General features: G+C 41.9%; 1 protein-coding gene across 3 annotated transcripts in view; it reads right to left on the bottom strand.

Moving 5' to 3' along the window:
* The window catches only part of mcoln2 (mucolipin TRP cation channel 2), a 73,184-nt gene extending 50,863 nt beyond the window's left edge, over window positions 1-22,321 (bottom strand). Inside the window, exons 1-8 of one of the 3 annotated variants that reach the window (XM_064990563.1) lie at window positions 22,180-22,321; window positions 21,177-21,330; window positions 20,536-20,709; window positions 19,818-19,971; window positions 19,125-19,203; window positions 4,877-4,973; window positions 4,668-4,767; window positions 559-671 (exon numbers count right to left, since the gene is read on the bottom strand). In XM_064990563.1, coding sequence (XP_064846635.1) covers window positions 559-671; window positions 4,668-4,767; window positions 4,877-4,973; window positions 19,125-19,203; window positions 19,818-19,971; window positions 20,536-20,709; window positions 21,177-21,323 — 864 coding nt within the window. In that variant the 5' untranslated portion in view covers window positions 21,324-21,330; window positions 22,180-22,321. Of the gene's footprint in view, window positions 1-558; window positions 672-4,667; window positions 4,784-4,876; window positions 4,974-19,124; window positions 19,204-19,817; window positions 19,972-20,535; window positions 20,710-21,176; window positions 21,331-22,049 lie in introns of all 3 variants that reach the window. The other 2 variants (XM_064990562.1, XM_064990564.1) reach the window with 2 other exon arrangements.
* Between the last annotated feature and the right edge of the window lie 882 nt (window positions 22,322-23,203).

A 23,203-nucleotide genomic window follows, 5' to 3' on the forward strand; every position in this document is an offset into this window, starting at 1 on the left:
AGGCCTAGCACCTACAGTATATCAGTGTGAATGCTCGGTTTAGCTATATATTTTCATATTGAATCCATGCAATTAGGCTTCTTACAATGTGGACTGCAAACATGTTCAACACATTAAGCGAAGATAGGACTGGCCTACATATATTTAGTTATTTTGTTTCTGTAGGCTATTTAACAAACTAGGCCATAATGGAATATTGTAATTGGAGTTGATTACAACACAATACATAAAAGACTGTAAATACTCAACTTGAAGCAACCACATATTTAGCCATGGAGCACATTCTTATTGGCCAGTGAGGGGTCAAGCTCCAGAACACCTACAACTTGGCTTGAGCCAAAAGGGATCCCTCTAAATGGAGATAAATATTGTCCAGAAATGACGTCGCACCCATGAGCAAAGAGTATATTGTTTTAGCTAAAACACGAGTTGGGTTTTATGAGACAAGAAATTCACATCATACATGTGTATTAACCATACAGCCAACATTGACCTTTCAAGCCGAAATGTGATGTATACAATTAGCAACTAAACTTCCATGATGTATCATTAACTGACCTGCAGTAATTTGACTGCCAGAACGATGGAGCGTGTGCATAGCACGGCCGAGGTCAGGCAAACCAGTATGACAAAGCCATCAAACACCAGAAGGTAGTGTGTGTTCTTCTGAGCTGAAACAGATAAAGACACATGGGTTACATAATTGGGTTACAAAACTCTCCCCATGCTTCCAAGGCTTTGAGGCTTTTGACAGTGTCACAGTGTGAACATTGGGAGTCTTCAGTGCTGGTTGTATAGAGAAGAAACATTATGGTTGGATTTGGAATTCTACAAGACTTTGTTCAAATAGAGTACAAAAGTCAAATTATACACAAAAGTACATTTTACAGTCATTTAGCAAACACTCTAGAGCAACTTACCAACTGTCCTCTACTAGCAAAAGCTAGTAAGGCAGGCTAAACTAGAAAAGTACATTCCCTGAAGAAAATATGGTGTGCATGCTAGCTTGTGATGGATTGATTGATTGAATAGTCTTAAAATGTGGAAGTTGGTTTGGTGTTATAGTTGACAAAAGTTTTACAAAAAGTGTGAAGTTAGGATAGCCTGAACTTGTGAAAGTTGGTTTGGTGTCTCAATCTTGAACAGTTCAAGAGTTACTGTCAGTGAGTAAGTGTATGCTATTAGCCTCTAAAAGTCTAAGCTGTTGGGTGGGGGGTTAACAAGCTAACATATGGAATTGTTTTAAGATAATCATACGATGGATCATTTAACTATTTGATTTAGAATTTTAGGACACCTTTAGGTATACATTTGATTTATTTATGCAATTATAGTTGCTAAAAGTTTAAAGTTTAAAGTTAGGATAGCTTGAACATGAGAAATTTGGTTTGGTTTCTCTATCTTGAACGGTTCAAGAGTTACTGTGGGTTGGTAATTTTATGCAAATGTATATAATTACAGTTGATTCGTTTTTGGGAATTTGAAGTTAGGATTAGCTGATGTCTCTAGCTTGAACGTGTCAAGAGTTACTGTTGGTGGGTTATACATTTATTATAATTTATGCAAATGTGTACAGGTGAAGTTGTTCAAAGTAGGAATTTGAGGTTAGGACAGTCTGAACATGTAAAGGTTGGTTTGGTGGCAAAAACTTGAACGGATCAGGAGTTACTGTTGGTAAGTTATTTATGCAAATGTATGTACATTTTTTATTTAAAGTAGGTTAAATTTGAAGTTAGGATACTCTGAACATGAGGAAGTTGGTTTAGTATCTCTAACTTAAATGGTTTAAGAGAATTTGTATAGTATAGTTTTTACAAATTTGAAGTTAGGATAGTCTGAACATGTGGAAGTATGTTTGGTGCGTACAGCTTGAATGGTTCAATAATGACTATTTGTAGTTTTTTTATTCAAATGTACGCCATTTCATGTAGTTATAGTAGATAAAAGTCTAAGAATTGGATGTTAGGATAGCCTAAACATGAGGAAATTGGTTTAGGATCTCTAGATTGAAAAGATCAATACTTACTGTTGGTGGGAAATTGTAAGCTAATTTATGCAATGAACATGTGAAAGGTGGTTTGGTGTCTCTAGCTTGAACGGAAGACAAGTTACACTTGCATAAAATAAATGAACTAAAGTATTACAATTTGTATAGTTGTTGAAATCTTTTGAAGATTTAGAATTTATGATAGCCTGAACATGTAAAAATAGTTTTGGTGTATCTAGCTTGAACAGATCAATAGTTACTTTTGGCGAGTCATTTTATGTTAATTTAGTTACATTTGTATAGTTGTTACAGTTACGATTTTGAAGTTAGGATAGCCTGAACATGTGATCTAGCTTGAATGGTTCAACAATTACTGTTGGTTAAAAATTGTATGCTGATTTACGCAAATTACATAGTTATAGTTGATCAAATTATATAAGAATTTGAATTTAGGATAGCCTGAATATGTGACGGTTGGGTTTTTGGCTCTACAGTAGCTTAAACAGTTCAAGAGTTCCTATTGATGAGTTATTTATGCAAATGCATGTACATTTGTGTTTTTTGTTGCTGTAAACATTTAAGTATTTGAAGTTAGGATAGCCTGAACATGTGGAATTTTGTTTTGTGCCTATACTGTAGCTTGAACTTTTCAATAATTATTGTTTGTAGTTTCTTTATGCAAATTCATGCAATTTCATATAGTTATAGTTGATAAAAGTTTAAGAATTCGATGTCAGGATAGTCCCTGAACATGAGGAAGTTGGTTTAATATCTCTAGCTTGAATTTAAGATTTACGGTTGGTGTATTTTAAGAAAATGTGTATAATTATAGTTGATAAAAGTTAAACAACTTGAAATTAGGATAGCCTGAAAATGAGAGTTGGTTTGGTGTATCTAGCTAAACGGTTCAATAGTTACTGTTAGCGAGTTATGTTATGCCAACATATGTATACTCACAAAAAATATAAACGCAACATTCAAAAATTTCTAAGATTTTACTGAGTTACAGTTCATATAAGGAAATCAGTGGATTTTAATTAACCCATTATGCCCTAATCTATGATTTATCATTTGACTGGGCAGGAGTGCAGCCATGGATGGGCCATGGGAGGCATAGGCACAGCCAATCAGAATGATTTTTTCCCACAGAAAAGGGGCTTTATTATAGACAGAAATAGTCCAATTCAATCATCTTGGCTAAGAAGAAATGCTCACTAAACAAATTTGTTCAGATTATTTGAGAGAAATAAGCTTTTTGTTCGTATGGAACATTTCGGGGATTTTTTATTTCAGCTCATGAAACATGGGACCAACACTTTAAATGTTGCTTTACATTTTTTGTTCAGTGTAGTTATAGCAGCCTCCACTCTTCTGGGAAGGCTTTCCACTAACTGAAGGAACCTTGCTGAGAGGACTTTCTTCCATTCAGTCACAAGAGCATTAGTGAGGTCGGGCACTGGTGATTAGGCCTGGCTCGGAAGTTGGTGTTTCAATTCATCCCAAAGGCGTTCACTGGGGTTACGGTCAGGGCTCTGTGCAGGCCAGTCAAGTTCTTACACCCCGATCTCAGCAAACCATTTCTGTATGGTCCTCGCTTTGTGCACGGGGGCATTGTCATGCTGAAACAGGAAAGGGCCTTCGTAAAACTGTTTCCACAAAGTTGGAAGCGCAGAATCGTCTAGAATGCAATTGTATGCTGTAGCATGATGTCCCTTCACTGGAACTAAGGGGCCCAGCCCGAGCCATGAAAAACCACACCCAGACCATTATTCCTCCTCCACCAAACTTTACTGTTGGCACTATGAATATGGGCAAGTATTCTCAGCTGTCCCGAGTCCACCTGGCCGTGCTGCTGCTCCAGTTTCAACTGTCCACAGTCCAATGGGGGCTTTACACATCTCCAGCCGACGCTTGTCGGCATTGCGTATGATGATCTTGGAAACCCATTTAATGAAGCTCCCGATTAACATTTATTTTGCTGACATTGCTTCCAGAGGTTCTGAGTGTTGAAACCGAGGACAGATGTTTTTTCTGCACTACGTATTCAGGATTCGGCTGTCCAAAACTGTGAGCTTGTGTGGCCTACCACTTCGCGGCTGAGCTGTTGTTGCTCCTAGATGTTTCCACTTCACAATAACAGCACTTACAGTTGACCGGGGCAGCTCTAGCAGGGCAGAAAGTCACTCAGGTCTTCAATAAGGCCATTGTATTGCCAATGTTTGTGTATGGAGATTGCATGGCTGGGTGCTTGATTTTATACACCTGCGAGCAACGAGTGTGGCTGAAATATACAAATCTACTCATTTGAAGGGGTGTCCACTTACTTTTGTATATATGGTGTAAGTCTATGGCACTTTTATTTCCATTGAAATGTATTGTGACTTCATTTGAATATTACTGTAGTACAAAAGTATACAATATCAAAAATAAGTTGGGTCGGTCTGCACATTTGGAAGTTGGTTTCATGTTAATAGCTTAAGTAATTTAAATGCTGGAACGAGTGGAATAAATCAAATAATTATTATAATATGAGTAAGAAATCTGGAGATGTGCATTGCTTTGCATGCACACCTACTTAACGGCACCTCAAGTATTTGAACATACTGTGTTTAATTACCCTGGACAATTAATCCTGATGAACAAATTGGTTTCTTAATAACTCAAACTTAACTATACTTACCAGTCCCTGAAATCGTCCAGTTTTTGCACGCACTGCTCAGTGCATCAATGTCAAGGAAGATTTTTATCTTTCCACTGTGACACTGGTTATCAAATGTGATCTGGAGAAAGAGACAACTGAAAACGGATTAAATATGGTCTAACAGTACCAGCAGCGTCCATGGGCATGATGATGGGGTTACATGTTTAAACACAACAAAGGAACCTTACCGTAACAAAAAATAGATAACAGTCCGGTAACTCATGTGAGCGCACTGTTTGCAGGTTGATTCCTTTAAGTTGAAAAGTGATCTTGATATCGACAAGCCTGAAAGGAAAACATGCCAACGTTAATAAGAAATCAATCCCCAAATGATTCAAGTACCCCTCGTTGCGGCACAAGGAACGGGGCAAAGTTGGCGGGGTCAGCCCACCACACATTTTCCTTGGTTGAGATGCATTTTCATTCCACCACGCTCGACACAACGTAGACTGCATGGTGATACATCAGCAGGTACATGTAAAACCTCATTCACATTACCCATAAGCCAGCGTTTCCCAAACTATGGATTGTGACCCCATATGGGGTTGCCGAATTTGAAAATGGTGTTGCTGGAGAGTTAATCATGTTGAAATAAATTTATTAGGCCCTAATCTATGGATTTCACAAACATGGGTGCAGCCATAAGCCCACCCACTGGGGAGCCAGGCCCACCCACTGGGAAGCCAGGCCCACCCACTGGGGAGCCAGGCCCACCCACTGGGGAGCTAGGCCCACCCACTGGGGAGCTAGGCCCACCCACTGGGGAGCTAGGCCCACCCACTGTGGAGCCAGGCCCACCCACTGGGGAGCCAGGCCCACCCACTGGGGAGCTAGGCCCACCCCCTGGGGAGCTAGGCCCACCCACTGGGGAGCTAGGCCCACCCACTGGGGAGCCAGGCCCACCCACTGGAGAGCCAGGCCCACCCACTGGAGAGCCAGGCCCACCCACTGGGGAGCCAGGCCCACCCACTGGGGAGCTAGGCCCACCCCCTGGGGAGCTAGGCCCACCCACTGGGGAGCCAGGCCCACCCACTGGGGAGCCAGGCCCACCCACTGGGGAGCCAGGCCCACCCACTGGAGAGCCAGGCCCACCCACTGGAGAGCCAGGCCCACCCACTGGGGAGCTAGGCCCACCCCCTGGGGAGCTAGGCCCACCCCCTGGGGAGCTAGGCCCACCCACTGGGGAGCTAGGCCCACCCACTGGGGAGCTAGGCCCACCCCCTGGGGAGCTAGGCCCACCCACTGGGGAGCCAGGCCCACCCACTGGGGAGCCAGGCCCACCCACTGGGGAGCCAGGCCCACCCACTGGAGAGCCAGGCCCACCCACTGGAGAGCCAGGCCCACCCACTGGGGAGCTAGGCCCACCCCCTGGGGAGCTAGGCCCACCCCCTGGGGAGCTAGGCCCACCCACTGGGGAGCTAGGCCCACCCACTGGGGAGCTAGGCCCACCCCCTGGGGAGCTAGGCCCACCCACTGGGGAGCCAGGCCCACCCACTGGGGAGCCAGGCCCACCCACTGGGGAGCCAGGCCCACCCACTGGAGAGCCAGGCCCACCCACTGTGGAGCTAGGCCCAGCCTATCAGAATGAGTTTTTCCCCACGCTTTATTAAAGCCAGAAATACTCTTCAGCAACCCCCCCCCCCCCACCCATCATTGTAATGTGGTTACCTTTAAAAATCTAAATTATTAAAATATAAAAGAAACCATAGAGTGCCCTTAGATCATGGAAAAATAATTCCCATGCTGATTGTCTAGGCCCACTATGCCATAAAACCACACACTATTGCAGACTTTGATATTACCGGCCACAATTGATATGGTGAAAACAATGTGTGGCGAGACAGAGGCATAGAAACTCACATCATTATCTTTGTCAGATAACACTGTTACCAAGAAGTTATGCCATTGCTAGTAATCAAGAGGAAACTGACTGAACTCAAACTCCCCAGTTTATATTCTCCAAAGGGACGTTAGCTGTGAGGGCCAACACACACCGACACCCCCACACCCACACAGTTCTGTCTCACGACTCCCGAGAATGAATCGGCACCGGGGATGTGCAGAACAACAGATTCTACAAGGTATCGGATGGTGGGCTTTTGCACAGATGGGGCTCCATCTTCTGCCGTAAGGTCGCATTGTATGATACACCGAGAGCAACTGGTGGCAAAAGATCTAAGCACAGAACTCAGAGATAAACTGCAGCAGGTAACTTCGATTGTAAACTACATCAAACCACATTCACTGTGCGCACGCCTGTTTGTAAAACTACGTGGAGATATGGGATCAGAGCATGATAATGTTCTATTTATGGATGTAACATTGGAATTTTTATTTATTTCACTTTATTTAACTAGGTAGGCCAGTTTAAAAAGAGTTCTCATTTACAACTGTGACCTGGCCAAGATAAAGCAAAGCAGTGCGACAAAAACACAGAGTAACACATGGCATCAACAAACGTACAGTCAATAACAATAGAAACATCTGTATACAGTGTGTGCAAATTAAGTAGGAGGTAAGGCAATGAATAGGCTAATCGTGGCAAAGTAATTACAATTTAGCAATTTACATGCTAAATTGATATGTGCTGATAAGGATGTGCAAGTGGAAATACTGGTGTGCATAAAAGCAGAAAAACTAAAACAAATATGGGGATTAGGTAGGTAGTTGGTTGGATGGGCTGTGTACAGCTGCAGCTATAGTTAAGCTGCTCTGACAGCTGACGCTAAAAGTTAGTGAGGGAGATATAAGTCTCGAGCTTTAGTGATTTTTGCAATTTGTTCCAGTCATTGACAGCAGAGAACTGGAAGGAAATGCGGCCAAAGGTGGTGTTGGCTTTGGGGGTGACCAGTGAAATATAGCTCCTGCTGCACAAGCTCCTGCTGGAGCTTGTGCTATGGGTGAGTGTTGCTATGGCGACCAGTAAGCTGAGATAAGGCGGAGCTTTACCTAGCAAAGACTTAGATGACCTGGAACCAATGGGTTTGGCAACGAATATTTAGTGAGGGCCAGCCAACGAGAGCATACAGGTCGCAGTGGTGGGTAATATATGGGGCTTTGGTGACAAAACGGATGGCACTGTGATAGACTGCATCCAATTTGCTGAGTAGAGTGTTGGAGGCTATTTTGTAAATGACATCGCCGAAGTCGAGGATCGGTAGGATAGTCAGTTTTACGAGGGTATGTTTGGCAGCATGAGTAAAGGAGGCTTTATTGCGAAATAGGAAGCCGATTGTAGATTTAACATTGGATTGGAGATGCTTAATGTGAGTCTGGAAGGAGAGTTTACAGTCTAGCCAGACACCTAGGTATTTGTAGTTGTCCACATATTCAGTCAGATCCATCCAGAGTAGTGATGCTAGTCGGGCGGGTGGGTGCGGGCAGCGATCAGTTGAAGAGCATGCATTTCATTTTACTAGCATTTTACAGTGTCCCAAATTTGGGGTTGGACCTGGTAGGTTCCTTCATAATTGGGATGTGCCGTGGCGGATATCTTTGTGGGCTATACTCTTGTCTCAGGATGGTAAGTTGGTGGTTGAAGATATCCCTCTAGTGGTGTGGGGGCTGTGCTTTGGCAAAGTGGGTGGGGTTATATCCTTCCTGTTTGGCCCTGTCCGGGGGTGTCCTCGGATGGGTCCACAGTGTCTCCTGACCCCTCCTGTCTCAGCCTCCAGTATTTATGCTGCAGTACTTTATGTGTCGGGGGGCTAGGGTCAGTTTGTTATATCTGGAGTACTTCTCCTGTCCTATTCCGTGTCCTGTGTGAATTTAAGTGTGCTCTCTCTAATTCTCTCTTTCTTTCTCTCTCTCGGTGGACCTGAGCCCTTGGACCATGCCTCAGGACTACCTGACATGATGACTCCTTGCTGTCCCCAGTCCACCTGGCCGTGCTGCTGCTCCAGTTTCAACTGTTCTGCCTTATGATTATTGGACCATGCTGGTCATTTATGAACATTTGAACATCTTGGCCATGTTCTGTTATAATCTCCACCCATGACAGAACTCTGCAGGCTATCTCTACAGTATATTGCAATGCCTCCCCCTTTTACATTTCCCATCAAGACAAATGCTATTGGGGATGGAAATTTCACAATTTTTGGTGGACTTCCTATGCCAGGATTCAGACCCGGAATATATGACATCTAGGACATCAGTGTTGGCGGAGTGTGCTCAAGCAGTGAACTAAGCAAACTGTCACATTGCCATACATATTTGAGAAATTGAATGAACTAAACGTAAGACGCAGGGGAAATACAAAATATTCTACAGATAAGTGACCGATTCAGAGGAAAGAATTTCATGCCGCAATCCCTTGGATGTGCATGTTTCTAACAGAAAACAGCATCAGTAAGTGTCCCATATGAGTGGTCTTGTCATTAGAGTGTCCGCCCTGAGATTGGAAGGTTTAATCCCTGGCTGAGTCATACGAAAGTGGGACCTGGTTCGTTGCCGTTTGGCACTCAGCATTGAGATTGATTGAGGGTAAGGCCCTGCGATAGACTAGTTTCCTGTTCAGGGCATGTACTTGTACATCAAGCTGCCTGATGCTACAGAAACAGGACATAGGCTTCTGCTCTATGAGCCGTTCCGGCTCGCACAATCCAAGGCTCGTGCAAGGCTACTTACTTACAAGTGATGACTGCTCACCTCCAACGCTTGGAAGATTACTTTGAGAAATACTTCGCAATCCATTTGACTGTGATCCTGGCTCAGTTGACATGCCGTAAGTTAAATCGAACAGCTGATTTAGCTATCATGTGTCAGATCACTACGGAGGAGTTTTGGTTCCTGATGTCATGGTTCCATTCCACTACCGACCCCAAGCACTTTGAAATGATGATCATGGTTCACATCAACACCATCATCCCAGAAACCCTAGACCCACTTCAATTTCCATACCACCCCAACAGATCCACAGATGACACGATCTCTATTGCACTCCACACTGCCATTTCGCATCTGGACAAAAATAACACCTATGTGAGAATGCTATTCATTGACGACAGCTCAGCGTTCAACACCATAGTGCCCTCAAAGATCATCACTAATCCAAAGACCTTGGGACTAAACACCTCCCTCCTCAACTGGATCCTGGACTTCCTGACGGGCCACCCCCAGGTGGTAAGGGTAGGTAACAACACACAGGGGCCCCTCAGAGGTGTGCTCAGTCCCTTCCTGTACTCCCTGTTCACGCATGACTGCATTGCCAGTCACAACTCCAACACCATCATTGAGTTTGCTGCCGACACAACAGTGTTAAGCCTGATCACGGACAGCGATGAGACAGCCGTATGGTGCCAGGATAACAACCTCTCCCTCAACTCCAAGACAGTCGTGAAGAGGGCACGACAAAGCCTATTCCCCCTCAGGAGACTGAAAAGATTTTGCGTGGGTCCACAGAGCCTCAAAAAGTTCTACAGCTGCATCACTGCCTGGTATGGCAACAGTTCGGCCTCTGACCGCAAGGCACTACTGCCCAGTACATCAATTGGGCCAAGCTTCCTGCCATCTGGACTTGTATACCAGGCAGTGTCAGAGGAATTCCCAAAATATTGTCAGACTCCAGCCACCCTAGTCATAGAAAGTTCTCTCTGCTACCACACATCAAGTGGTACTGAAGCTCCATGTCTACCCCCAAGCCATAAGACTCCTGAACAGCTAATCAAACGGCTACCCAGAGTACTTGCATTGACCCCCCCCCATTGATTTTGTGCACCGCTGCTACTCGCTGTTTTTTATCGATGCATAGTCACTTTACGCCTACTTACATGGACAAATTACCTCAACTAACCTGTAACCCTGCACATTGACTCGGTACCTGTATCCCCTCTCTATAGCTTCATTGTTATTTTGTTACATTTGCAATTTTTTTTACTTTTCTTTTATTTGGTAAATATTTTCTTTACTTTCTTGAACTTTTGGTTAAGGGCTTGTAAGTAAGCATTTCACTGTTGTATTTGACGCATGTGACAATTAAAATTTGATTTGAGTAGGCGTTCTTTCTAACTTTGTGGCTGTGGTAACTAGTGACGACCCAGTCAGAGTATGTTAAAGTACAAGAAGTTTCCAAACCACAGATGATGAAAATATGTCATTTTCTGTTATGGCTTTATGGGACAGCTAGCAACTTGTTAACAATTACCCATTTCAATAAGCGAGTACTACTTTAATTGTAATGTTCAATAATACACATTGGCTGTTAGGCAAATTATATTATGACTTTTGCCTCCTAGTTAAGTTTGATGGTAATGATGTTTTTTATGATAATTGTTATTATTATTATTATTATTATTATTATTATAGTGAAATATAGTGTAGACATTGTAGTTGGAAACGGCAGATTTTTAATAGTATATCGACATGGGCGTACAGAGGCCCATTATCAGCAACTATCACTCCTGTGTTCCAATGGCACGTTGTGTTAGCTAATCTAAATTTATAATTTTAAAATGCTAATTGATCATTAGAAAACCCTTTTGCAATTATGTTTCCTCAGCTGAAAACTGTTGTCCTGATTAAAGAAGCAATGAAACTGGCCTTTAGACTAGTTGAGTATCTGGAGCCTCAGCATTTGTGGGTTTTATCACAGGCACAAAATGGCCAGAAACAAAGCACTTTCTTCTGAAACTCGTCAGTCTATTCTTGTTCTGAGAAATGAAGGCTATTCCATGTGAAAAACTGCCAAGAAACTGAAGATATAATCTACCACCTTCACATAACAGCGCAAACTGGCTCTAACCAGAATAGAAAGAGGAGTGGGAGGCCCCGGTGCACATCTGAGCAAGAGGACAAGTACATTAAAGTGACTAGTTTGAGAATCAGACACCTCATAAGTCCTCAATTAGTCTCAACATCAACAGTTGAGGCAACTCCGGGATGCAGGACTTCTAGGCAGAGTTCCTATTTCCAGTGTCTGTGTTCTTTTGCTTATCTTAGTCTTTTCGTTTTATTGGCCAGTCTGAGATTTGTATTTTTCTTTACAACTCTGCATAGAAGGCCAGCATCCCTGAGTCGCCTCTTCACTGTCGACGTTGAGACGTGTTTTTTCGGGTACTATTTAACGAAGCTTCCAGATGCAAAATACTTGCAATATATACTTGAAGTCAAATATTTAATAAAAACATTGTATTCTTACAACTGTATCATCTTTATACAATTGTAACCCCTGACCATTTTCTGTTTATTTTATTTGAGGTACTGAGTTAACGTGCACTAATGTGATTAGCATGACGTAAGTAACAGCACAAATTTCCAGGACTTAGACATATCAAATATGGGCAAAATGCTTAAATTATCGTTCATCTAACTGCCCTGCCCAATTTACAGTAGCTATTACAGTGAAAAAACACCATGTTTGAGGAGCGTACACAACAAAAAACTTGTATAACGGCAACTGGTTTGATACATTCATCTCTGAAGGTAAATCATGTACTTACATTCAATGGTTTTGCTCTGATTTGTCATACTGGGGGTCCCAGAGATAAAATGTAGCATAGATTTTTTTGATGAATTCAATTTTTATGTTCAAACGTAGGAACTGGGTTCTACAGTTTGAACCCCTGCTGTGCTGGACTTTCTCTTATTTTTGTTTGTACCAGATCGAATGTGTTATAGTCTCCTACATTAATTTCATAATTCCACAAACTTCGGTGTTTCCTTTCAAATGGAATATGCATATCCTTGCTTCAGGTCCTGAGCTACAGGCAGTTACATTTGGTTTGTCATTTGAGACAAAAATTGAAAAAAGGGGTCTTAAGAGGTTTTAACTTTTAAAACTGTTGTCACTGGCAATTCATGTGTAGTGATTTGTAGATCTTATTTTGGTTTATTTGGTTTACTTTAATGATATTATGTTTAAGAATAAAATATACTTGTAGTGATGCCCTATGTTTATTTTTTATTGTATTGTAATTAAAAATCATTTAAATAAATCAAATATCAGCTAAAAATCATTATTTTCTAATCTATTTTTGGGTTAATCGTTTGTTTCCTCTAAATACTTTATGCCTGCTTATGGTGTTATAGCGATTCACTTTTCACACGTTGAAATTTTTTATTTACGCCATTGCTATGGTCACCGGCGGTTGTTGTCCTCGTGTGGAGGCATGAGCCGCTTTGACTATATGTGGTAAGTACCAGTTGTGAAGTCGTACATAGTCCGAGTTGAAATTCACATAATAAAGAATTGCCCTCGATCAAATCAAAGTTTATTTGTCACTTGCGCAGAATACAACAGGTGTAGACCTTACAGTGAAATGTTTACTTACAGGCTCTAATAGTCTCTACCCAATAGTGCGAAAGAAGATGTGTATGTGTAAGTAAGTAAAGACATAAAACAACAGTAAAAAGACATTTGAAAATAACAGTAGCAAGGCTATATACAGACACCTGTTAGTCAGGCTTATTGAGGTAGTATGTACATGTAGGTACATATGGTGGGGGGGGGGGGTCACACAATGCAAATAGTCCAGGTTCAGGAGACTTCTGGCTTGGGGGTAAAATGTGTTAAAATCCTTTTTGACCTGGCACTCCGGTACTGCTTGCCATGTGGTAGTAGAGAGAACAGTCAAATTGTATTTGAATATGTCACATACACATGGCTAGCAGGCCCCCTTTTAAAGACCCTCGTGGTCACCCTTTTCTGTTGCAAGTTAGAATAGTAGAATACATTAGTTGCAATTTCGAAATTTGGTTGTGCATTAGCAGTTCTGTTATTATGTCAGTCATTGATGAAAAAAAAGTAACTCAAAAATTCCATACCAGCTAACCTTTTTCAGATTGGTAAATTAGTCTGGCAAACAGCTACTGTATCTACATTTAGTAATCATAGTCGAAATACCAGTCTGGGGGATCCCCATTGGTTTTGTTATTCAGTCTCACTCAGATATCATTAAAAACTGCAAACATTTCTCTCCACCCTATAGCAAAATGTGTAGAAAAGCAGGAATTTAGCAGGAAAACAGCACATTTCCCTCTCATCCCCATGGCAAAAGTAGTAGAATTGCATGAAATTAGTTATAAAATACAGTGCCTTGCAAAAGTATTCATACCCCTCAGGGTTTTTCCTATTTTATTGCATTACAAACTAATTTAAAAAATAATAAACTAGTTTTCAGGGAAGCTAGAAACCAATATACACAGGCAGTTAGAAAAGCCAAGGCTAGCTTTTTCAAGCAGAAATTTGCTGCAACAAACTCAAAAAAGTTCTGGGACACTGTAAAGTCCATGGAGAATAAGAACACCTCCTCCCTGCTGTCCACTGTGCTGAAGATAGGAAACACTGTCACCACCGATAAATCCACTATAATTAAGAATTTCAATAAGCATTTTTCTATGGCTGGCCATGCTTTCCACCTGGCTACCCCTACCCCGGTCAACAGCACTGCACCCCCCACAGCAACTCGCCCAAGCCTTCCCCATTTCTCCTTCTCCCAAATCCAGTCAGCTGATGTTCTGAAAGAGCTGCAAAATCTGAACCCCTACAAATCAGCCGGGCTAGACAATCTGGACCCTTTCTTTCAAAAATGACCTGACGAAATTGTTGCCACCCATACTACTTGCCTGTTCAACCTCTTTCGTGTCATCTGAGATTCCCAAATATTGGAAAGCAGCTGCGGTCATCCCCCTCTTCAAAGGGGGGGGGGGCACTCTTGACCCAAACTGCTACAGACCTATATCTATTCTACCCTGCCTTTCTAAGGTCTTCAAAAGCCAAGTCAACAAACAGATTACCAACCGTTTCGAATCCCACCATACCTTCTCCGCTATGCAATCTGGTTTCAGAGCTGGTCATGGGTGCACCTCAGCGACGGTCCTAAATGTTACCTTAACTGCCATCGATAAGAAACAATACTGTGCAGCCATACTCATTGACCTGGCCAAGGCTTTCAACCCTGTCAATCACCACATCCTCTTCAGCAGACTTGACCTTGGTTTCTCAAATGATTGCCTCGCCTGGTTCACCAACTAAATCTCTGATAGAGTTCAGTGTGTCAAATCGGAGGGCCTGTTTTCCAGACCTCTGGCAGTCTCTATGGTTGTGCCACAGGGTTCAATTCTTGGACCGACTCTCTTCTCTGTATACATCAATGATGTCGCTCTTGCTGCTGGTGAGTCTCTGACCCACCTCTACACAGACGACACCATTCTGTATACTTCTGGCCCTTCTTTGGACACTGTTAACAACCCTCCAGACAAGCTTCAATGCCATACAACACTAGTTCCATGGCCTCCAACTGCTCTTAAATGAAAGTAAAACTAAATGTATGCTCTTCAACCGATCATTGCACGCACCAGCCTGTCCATCTAGCATCACTACTCTGGACGGTTCTGACTTAGAATATGTGGACAAATACAAATACCTAGGTGTATGGTTAGACTGTAAACTCTCCTTCCAGACTCACATCAAACATCTCCAATCCAAAGTTAAATCTAGAATTGGCTTCCTATTTTGCAACAAAGCATCCTTCACTCATGCTGCCAAACATACCCTTGTAAAACTGACCATCCTACCAATCCTCGACTTCGGCGATGTCATTTACAAAACAGCCTCCAATACCCTACTTAATCAGTTGGATCCGGTCTATCACAGTGCCATCTGTTTTGTCACCAAAGCCCCATATACTACTCACCACTGCGATCTGTACGCTCTCGTTGGCTGGCCCTCTCTTCATACTCGTCGCCAAACCCACTGGCTCCAGGTAATCTACAAGACCATGCTAGGAAAAGTTCCCCCTTATCTAAGCTTGCAGGTCACCATAGCAGCACCCACCTGTAGCACGCGCTCGACAGTTATATCTCTCTGGTCACCCCCAAAACCAATTCTTCCTTGGTCGCCTCTCCTTCCAGTTCTCCGCTGCCAATGACTGGAACGAACTACAAAAATCTCTGAAACTCTAAACACTTATCTCCCTCACGAGCTTTAAGCACCAGCTGTCAGAGCAGCTCAGAGATTACTACACCTGTACATAGCCCATCTATAACTTAGCCAAAACAACTACCTCTCCCCTACAGTATTTATTTATTTTGCTCCTTTGCACCCCATTATTTCTATCTCTACCTTGCACATTCCACTGCAAATCTACCATTCGTGTTATTCTTTCTATATTGTATTTACTTTGCCAACATGACATTTTTTTGCCTTTACCTCCCTTATCTCAGCACATTTGCTCACATTGCATATAGACTTATTTTTTCTACTGTATTATTGACTATATGTTTGTTTTACTCCATGTGTAACGCTATGTTGTTGTATGTGTCAAACTGCTTTGCTTTATCTTGGCCAGGTCGCAATTGTAAATGAGAACTTGTTCTCAACTTGCCTACCTGGTTAAATAAAGGTGAAATAAAATACATGTAAATATATTTTTTATTTGGCCTTCATGTAATGAAAGTGTCACCATGAAGACCAAAGAGCTCTCGAAAACAGGTCAAAAGCAAGGTTGTGGAGAAGTACAGATCAGGGTTGGGTTCTAAAAAAAATGTATCTGAAACTTTGATCATCCCACGGAGCACCATTAAATCCATTATTAATAAATGGAAAGAATATGGCCCTACTACAAACCTGCCATGAGAGGGCCGCCCACCAAAACTCACGGACCAGGCAAGGAGGGCTTAATCAGAGGCAACAAAGAGACCAAGATACCCCTAAAGGACCTGCAAAGCGCCACAGCGGAGATTGGAGCATCTGTCCATAGGACCAATTTAAGCCATAAACTCCACAGAGCTGGGTTTTTACAGAAGAGTGGCCCGAAAAAAGCCATTGTTTAAAGAAAGACATAAGCAAAAACATTTAGTGTTCACCAAAAGTTATGTGGGAGACTCCCCAAACATACAGAAGAAGGTACTCTGGTCAGATGAAACTAAAATGTAGCTTTTTGGCCATCAAGGAAAACACTATGTCTGGCGCGAACCCAACATCTCTCATCACCCCAAGAACACCATCCCCACATTGAATCCAACTGAGAAAATGTGGTATGACTTAAATATTGCTTTACACTATTGGAACTCATGCAACTTGAAGGAGCTGGAGCAGTTTTGCCTTGAAGAATGGGCAAAAATCCCAGTGGCTAGATGTGCCAAGTTTATAGAGACATACCCCAAGAGACTTGCAGCTGTAATTGCTGCAAAAGCCGGCTCTACAAAGTATTGACTTGAATAGTTATGCACATTCAAGTTCTGTTTTTTAGTCTGATTTCTGGTTTGTTTCACAATAAAAAATATTTTGCGTCTTCAAAGTGGTAAGCATGTTGTGTAAATCCAATGATGCTAATCCCCCCCCAATTTTTTTAAATTCCATGTTTCGGGGCACAAAATGTATTCTAAAACAAAAACAAATATTCTTCACTGTCAAGACAGTTGATGCTAAAAATGCAATGTGGTATGCAGACTTGTGGCTCCCACCCACATCGAGGTTGCCCATCTCTGACCTAGAACACCAAACTCCAATGTAAAGCGCAAAAAGTAGGCTGCGATTTTGTTAGATCGTGAAATGCACATTCAAAAACATTATTACCCGGACAAATTATTAGATAACCTGCAAAAAATGTGTCATTTATATTTAACACTCTGCAAAAAATAGAGTGGATCAGAACGCATGTGCTCTCCCGACTAATTATTGTTTCTGCAGTGATAATTGTTGTTTTGCGCTCCAAAATCAGTAGCACTATGCAAATCAAGGAGTCAAATTGCAGTCACGATAATGCTGAAAAATATTCCAAATTAGCTCCATAATATCGACAGAAACATGGCAAACGTGGTTTATAATCAATCCCCAAGCTGTTTTTCAAATATCTATTCGATAATACATCCACCGGGACAATTGTTTTTTCAGTAGGACCGATTGGAATAATGGCTACCTCTGTATTTTACACGAGAATCACTCTGAGAGCATCAGGTGACCACTTGCGCAATGTAGCCGCTTACGGGTATTCTTCAACATAAATGCGTAAAACTGCGTCACAATGCTGTAGACACCTTGGGGAATACGGAGAAAAAGTAATCTGGTTGATAGCCCATTCACTGCTCAATAGGGACGCATTGGAACGCAGCGCTTTCAAAACATGAGGCACTTCCGGATTGGATTTTTCTCAGGCTTTCGCCTGCAATATCAGTTCTGTTATACTTACAGACAATATCTGCATTCCTTCTCTTCCAAACACGGTGAGTTGAGTTGATGCCAAAGAGCTCCATTTTGATCTCATCTGACCACAACACTTTCGCCCAGTTGTCCTCTGAATCATTCAGATGTTCATAGGCAAACTTCAGACGGGCATGCATATGTGCTTTCTTGAGCAGGGGGACCTTGCGTGCGCTGCAGGATTTCAGTCCTTCACGGCGTAGTGTGTTATCAATTGTTTTCTTGGTGACTATGGTCCCAGCTGCCTTGAGATCATTGACAAGATCCTCCTGTTTAGTTCTGGACTGATTCCTCATCGTTCTCATGATCATTGCAACTCCACGACGTGAGATCTTGCATGGATCCCCAGGCTGAGGGAGATTGACAGTTCTTTTGTATTTCTTCCATTTGCGAATAATCACACCAACTGTTGTCACCTTCTCACCAAGCTGCTTGGCGATGGTCTTGTAGCCCATTCCAGCCTTGTGTAGGTCTATAATCTTATCCCTGACATCCTGGGAGAGCTCTTTGGTCTTGGCCATGGTGGAGAGTTTGGAATCTGATTGATTGATTGCTTCTGTGGACAGATGTCTTTTATACAGGTAACACACTGAGATTACGAGCACTCCCTTTAAGAGTGTGCTCCTAATCTCAGCTCATTACCTGTATAAAAGACACCACTGGGAGCCAGAAATCTTACTGATTAAGAAGGGGTCAAATCCTTATTTCCCTCATTAAAATGCAAATCAATTTATAATATTTTTGACATGCGCTCTTCTGGATTTTTTTGTGTGTTATTCTGTCTCTCACTGTTCAAATAAACCTACCATTAAAATTATAGACTGATCATTTCTTTTTCAGTGGGCAAACGTACAAAATCAGCAGGGAATCAAATACTTTTTTCCTTCACTGTATATATATAAAGCCTTAACAATTTTGATGACTGCTGCTATTCTAAGGAGTCATGTCTATTCATGGCCTTCCTATTTGCAACATTACGAAATGTTTTTTGTACTGAACTTGCCTACGTGAACCCACTGAGCTATATGAGCCCCGCTCTGCCCATTTCCTGTCTATCTGGAACACTGAGGTATGAACAGTTAGGAAAGCCTCCGCAAATGAAAACAAATGGAGGGCGGGCCGACCCCAACCGGTTCCGTGTGCCGAGGCGAGGAGCTTTTCCAATGATCAGGGTTGTGTTCATTAGGCTTAAGAAACACTCACATGTCCAATAAGAAACATGTTTTTTTTGTGTTGCATGGCCTAATGAACACAACCTAGTTGTCTGACCCAGTTGCCACCTGGCTCAGTAACTGTACCTGTAAAATTCCAGATTGAAAAAAGACACATTTTCTGCTTTCCACTGGCTCACGTTTGTTGGATCATGTGTCATACAAACTGCAAAAGATGAAAAGATTGGAAGAACTAGTTAAACCATATGTAGGCCAAATGAAGGTGTTCCTTCTCTGAAGGATGACATCATCCTATGGAGGATGACATCATCCTCTATGAGGAAATAGCAAGCATATTTAAACAGTCTGTTTGATGTTTGAGGTGCAGGTTTGAAGTGCCTTTTCTCCAATTTATACGAGTATAGGCTGAGTCAACAACATTATTTAGGTATGAGTTAACAGAATATTAAGTTTCAAAAGTAAGATTTCACTGGACAGTTACTTTAAAACTGCAACATTTTCTCTCAGCCTCATGGCAAAAGTTGTAGAGTAGCAGAAAATTAGCTTTAAAAACAGCAACATATTATCTCATAGAATAGCATTTTAAACTGAAAATGTTTCTCTTCCCCATGGCAAAATGCAAGAAGTTACCCGTTTTATGTTTGTTCAAAATACCCCTCCATATACCCCTGAAAATAGATATAATAAGTCATGTCAAACTATGTAGAATTACAGGAAATAACCTTTAAAATGTCAATGAAATTGTCAGTGCACCCTCCCTGTCTCCTGTTCATCCTCCCAAATATCTATGCCACAATTTCGCCCTTGGAGTCCACTGACCTTTTTCTAACTGAGCATCAATGTCGTAGGCATCATCCGAGGGTTCCACATTGCCTCTCTTGTAGTACTCCTTACAGATGACCAGAGGTAACAGTTTCCCATCCTCCTCAGCGTAACTGATAGGCCCCACAGAGAGGCGCCCCAACTGGCGGTACTGCAGGGAACAGAACACCATTCAAACACAAGTGCATTCTGCTCATTACCAGCTACTGTGTGTAATGCTATGTGTATGAGTCATAACTACTAATGAAATGTTGCACCAACACCTTAAACAAAAAAGGACAATCAGATTCATAAAACAGTAAAAGGTGGCCTGGCTGGTCTAGCAGTAATGTCGCAGCCTGCAGCACACGTCTACGGTATCGGCGAAGGGAAAATCTGAGCTGCTGCCCTTTGACACAACCTCTGTTTTTCCCCACTGTCACCCTATATCTCTAAAATAAAATATTTGTTTTAAGAGTGAAATGCTTATGTGTGCAGCATTAGGCTATAACCATGACTCTGCAATATTGATAACCCAGGGGAAAATTGCCTGATGAGTGGCAGAGACCAATTTACTATGATTATGAAACCGATGATAGGCAAGGGAGAAAGCGGCAGTAAGAAAGAGATTTGGGTTTGAGTAAAAGAGAAGGACAGCCAGGAGACTTGTTTAGATACTAGATCTGTACTCCTACTCTGAGATGCTTTATTATGAATATGGGCCCTGGAGACTTGCCTGATCCAGCACATAGAACAGACTGTCATAGACGGCTTGTTGGGAGTAAAGAGCTACACTGTAATCGTCCTCATCAACTCCACTATAGTCCTTGAGGAACAGGTTCTTGAAGGTCATAGCATTCTCCTCCTTGTAGGAAACCACAAGCTGGTTGTTCAGTCCAAACAAGATAAGCTTGGAGGAGAAGAAATACACAATTTAATGGGATAGTATGATGCAAAACACATCCGTTTCTTGCTCTGTACTGAAAAGTGCTTCATCATGAAAACTTGATTGTTGACATGCACAATTTTTGGGAATCGTATCAACAATGAAATGATGAACAAAATACTAAAACAGCCTAATTTGGGCATTTGCCTTTCATATCACAACCATATTATTGTTATGTCACCAAATCAGTGTAAATTCACCTAATGATTTGTGAGAGTAAAAAAAATCCATAAGGGTTGATAGCATTCTTAAGCCTTGGTGCCAGTCTGTTATTTTATGCTCTACCGCCAACTCCTTATGCCATGGCACACCAAATCCATAAGGAGTTGCCAAGACAACGAGCAGAAACAGAATAGCCATTCTAAGCAATTACCTTCGATAATTCCTAAAAAGAGAGAAACAGTTCTCATGATACACTTCTCAGACTATACCTGTGATGTGATCATGATTATTTTCAGGATCTGCACCCCCAGTTTCCATGGCAACTGGCGTCTGGCCCTGTATTTCTCACAAGGGCTCATGAAGTAGTATTTTAGATCATCTCGAAGAATTTCCTCCTTGATTATGCCTTGGCTCATTGTGGAACTAAAAGAAACAACCCAATACTCATTTTTATTAGGCTAAATAGGTATTAAATATTATTATAGCAACTAAAATGATTGGGAACAACTTGAGGTAAAAACTAACAACTTGAACTCAAATTAATATGATTGAGCAATATGACATCTTTTGGCCAATAAAATTACTTACAGGAATACAAGAAAAAACATATAATCTCTTTTGACAAGTTCCTTTAAGTGTTTCCCAATAGCCGTGTTGTCCCATTTGAAAAGGGGAAGGACACAGGAGTTCAAATTGAAAGAGAAGTAACAGTTTGAATAGGCAATTTCAGTCAGTTTAGAAAAAAGGCTATTTTCCACCAGACTCCTTCCATAAATGCACAAATAAATGTACTACATGTAGCACTCCCTGTACTGAACACTCCTTGTACTGACCAGTGACTGCATTCATGTGGGGAAAAGTCCAAGGTTAACTCACTGCACTGAAAATATTTGCACTAGTGTTGATTAGTATGAAGCTTTCGTTGTGACAACGTGAGGTGTTTTGTAAGTCATTTCAGCATATTGTTTTGTAGTTGTACAGTTTGATTTTACAGCTAAGACATACATTCACTGCACTTAAGTTGAATGAAATTTTCTACCGACATCATGTTAGGCTTATTGATTTTGAGAGTTCCTGAATGTCTCAACTCGTATTAAAAGTTCAAAAATAATATTTGACAACTTCTTGTAGAAACTACTCACCCAAGCGGCCCAACTGACTCACTCCCGTCATGGTACAGGACTAACAATTCCATAATGATAAGATATGATTGATTTGTTAATTGTCATATCACAGAGCAGCATAATAGAAGTTACAATGTGTGTCACTCACATGAATCGCTGCTGGTGGACTACACACAGGCATCAGATCTCCAATCCAAAGTTGAATTCAGCTTGTTGATACTGCAGTGTATTGTACTGTGATTTGCCAAGTACCTCAACTCCTCCACAGAGTTGAGCGCAGACTGGAGTTAATCACATACCAATGACTGACTCATTGGTGTTGTAAGATTGGCAAATCAGCGAATGGTCATGTGCCAATTCAATCTCAACAAGGAAACAGTCGGTAGTTGTATTTGATTAACATTTTATAAAAAAGTATGGATTTCACCAAACAAACAAAGGCATGCAGAGGAAAAACATAGATACACGGTAAAGGGTTAAATAAAGTTAAGTTTAAAAAAACACTTGATTGGTGGCACATTTATCCGCAAATGTTCGAAATACAGGACAAAGAGAGTTGATAAGCTTTAACAGCCAATCATGAAATAAATCATGATTTTGAATGTAACACGAAGAATAATAAAATATTTTAATGTCAAATAATGATTTCCTTTCAGCAGTAGAAATAATTGAGATGATTTGTTACATTAGGATGTTGAATGTAACACGATCCTGGACTTCCTGACGGCCGCCCCCAGGTGGTAAGAGTAGGCAACACGTCTGCCACGCTGAGCCTTAACACTGGGGCCCCTCAGGGGTGTGTACCTAGTCCACTCCTGTATGCCGTGTTCACCCACGACTGCCTGGCCAAACACGACTCCAACACCATCATTAAGCTTGCTGGCTAGACAGTGGTAGGCCTGATCACCGACAATGATGAGACGGCCTATAGGGAGGAGGTCAGAGAACTGGCAGTGTGGTGCCAGGACAACTACCTCTTCCTCAATGTGAGCAAGACTAAGGAGCTGATCATGGACTACAGGAAAAGGCGGGCCGAACAGGCCCCCATTAACATTGACGGGGCTGTAGTGGAGCGGGTCGAGTGTTAAGTTCCTTGGTGTCCACATCACCAACGAACTGTCATGGTCCAAACAAACCAAGACAGTCATGAAGAGGGCACAACAAAACCTTTT

The sequence above is a fragment of the Oncorhynchus masou genome, chromosome 16 (assembly GCF_036934945.1).
Source record: "Oncorhynchus masou masou isolate Uvic2021 chromosome 16, UVic_Omas_1.1, whole genome shotgun sequence".
Lineage (NCBI taxonomy): Eukaryota > Metazoa > Chordata > Actinopteri > Salmoniformes > Salmonidae > Oncorhynchus > Oncorhynchus masou.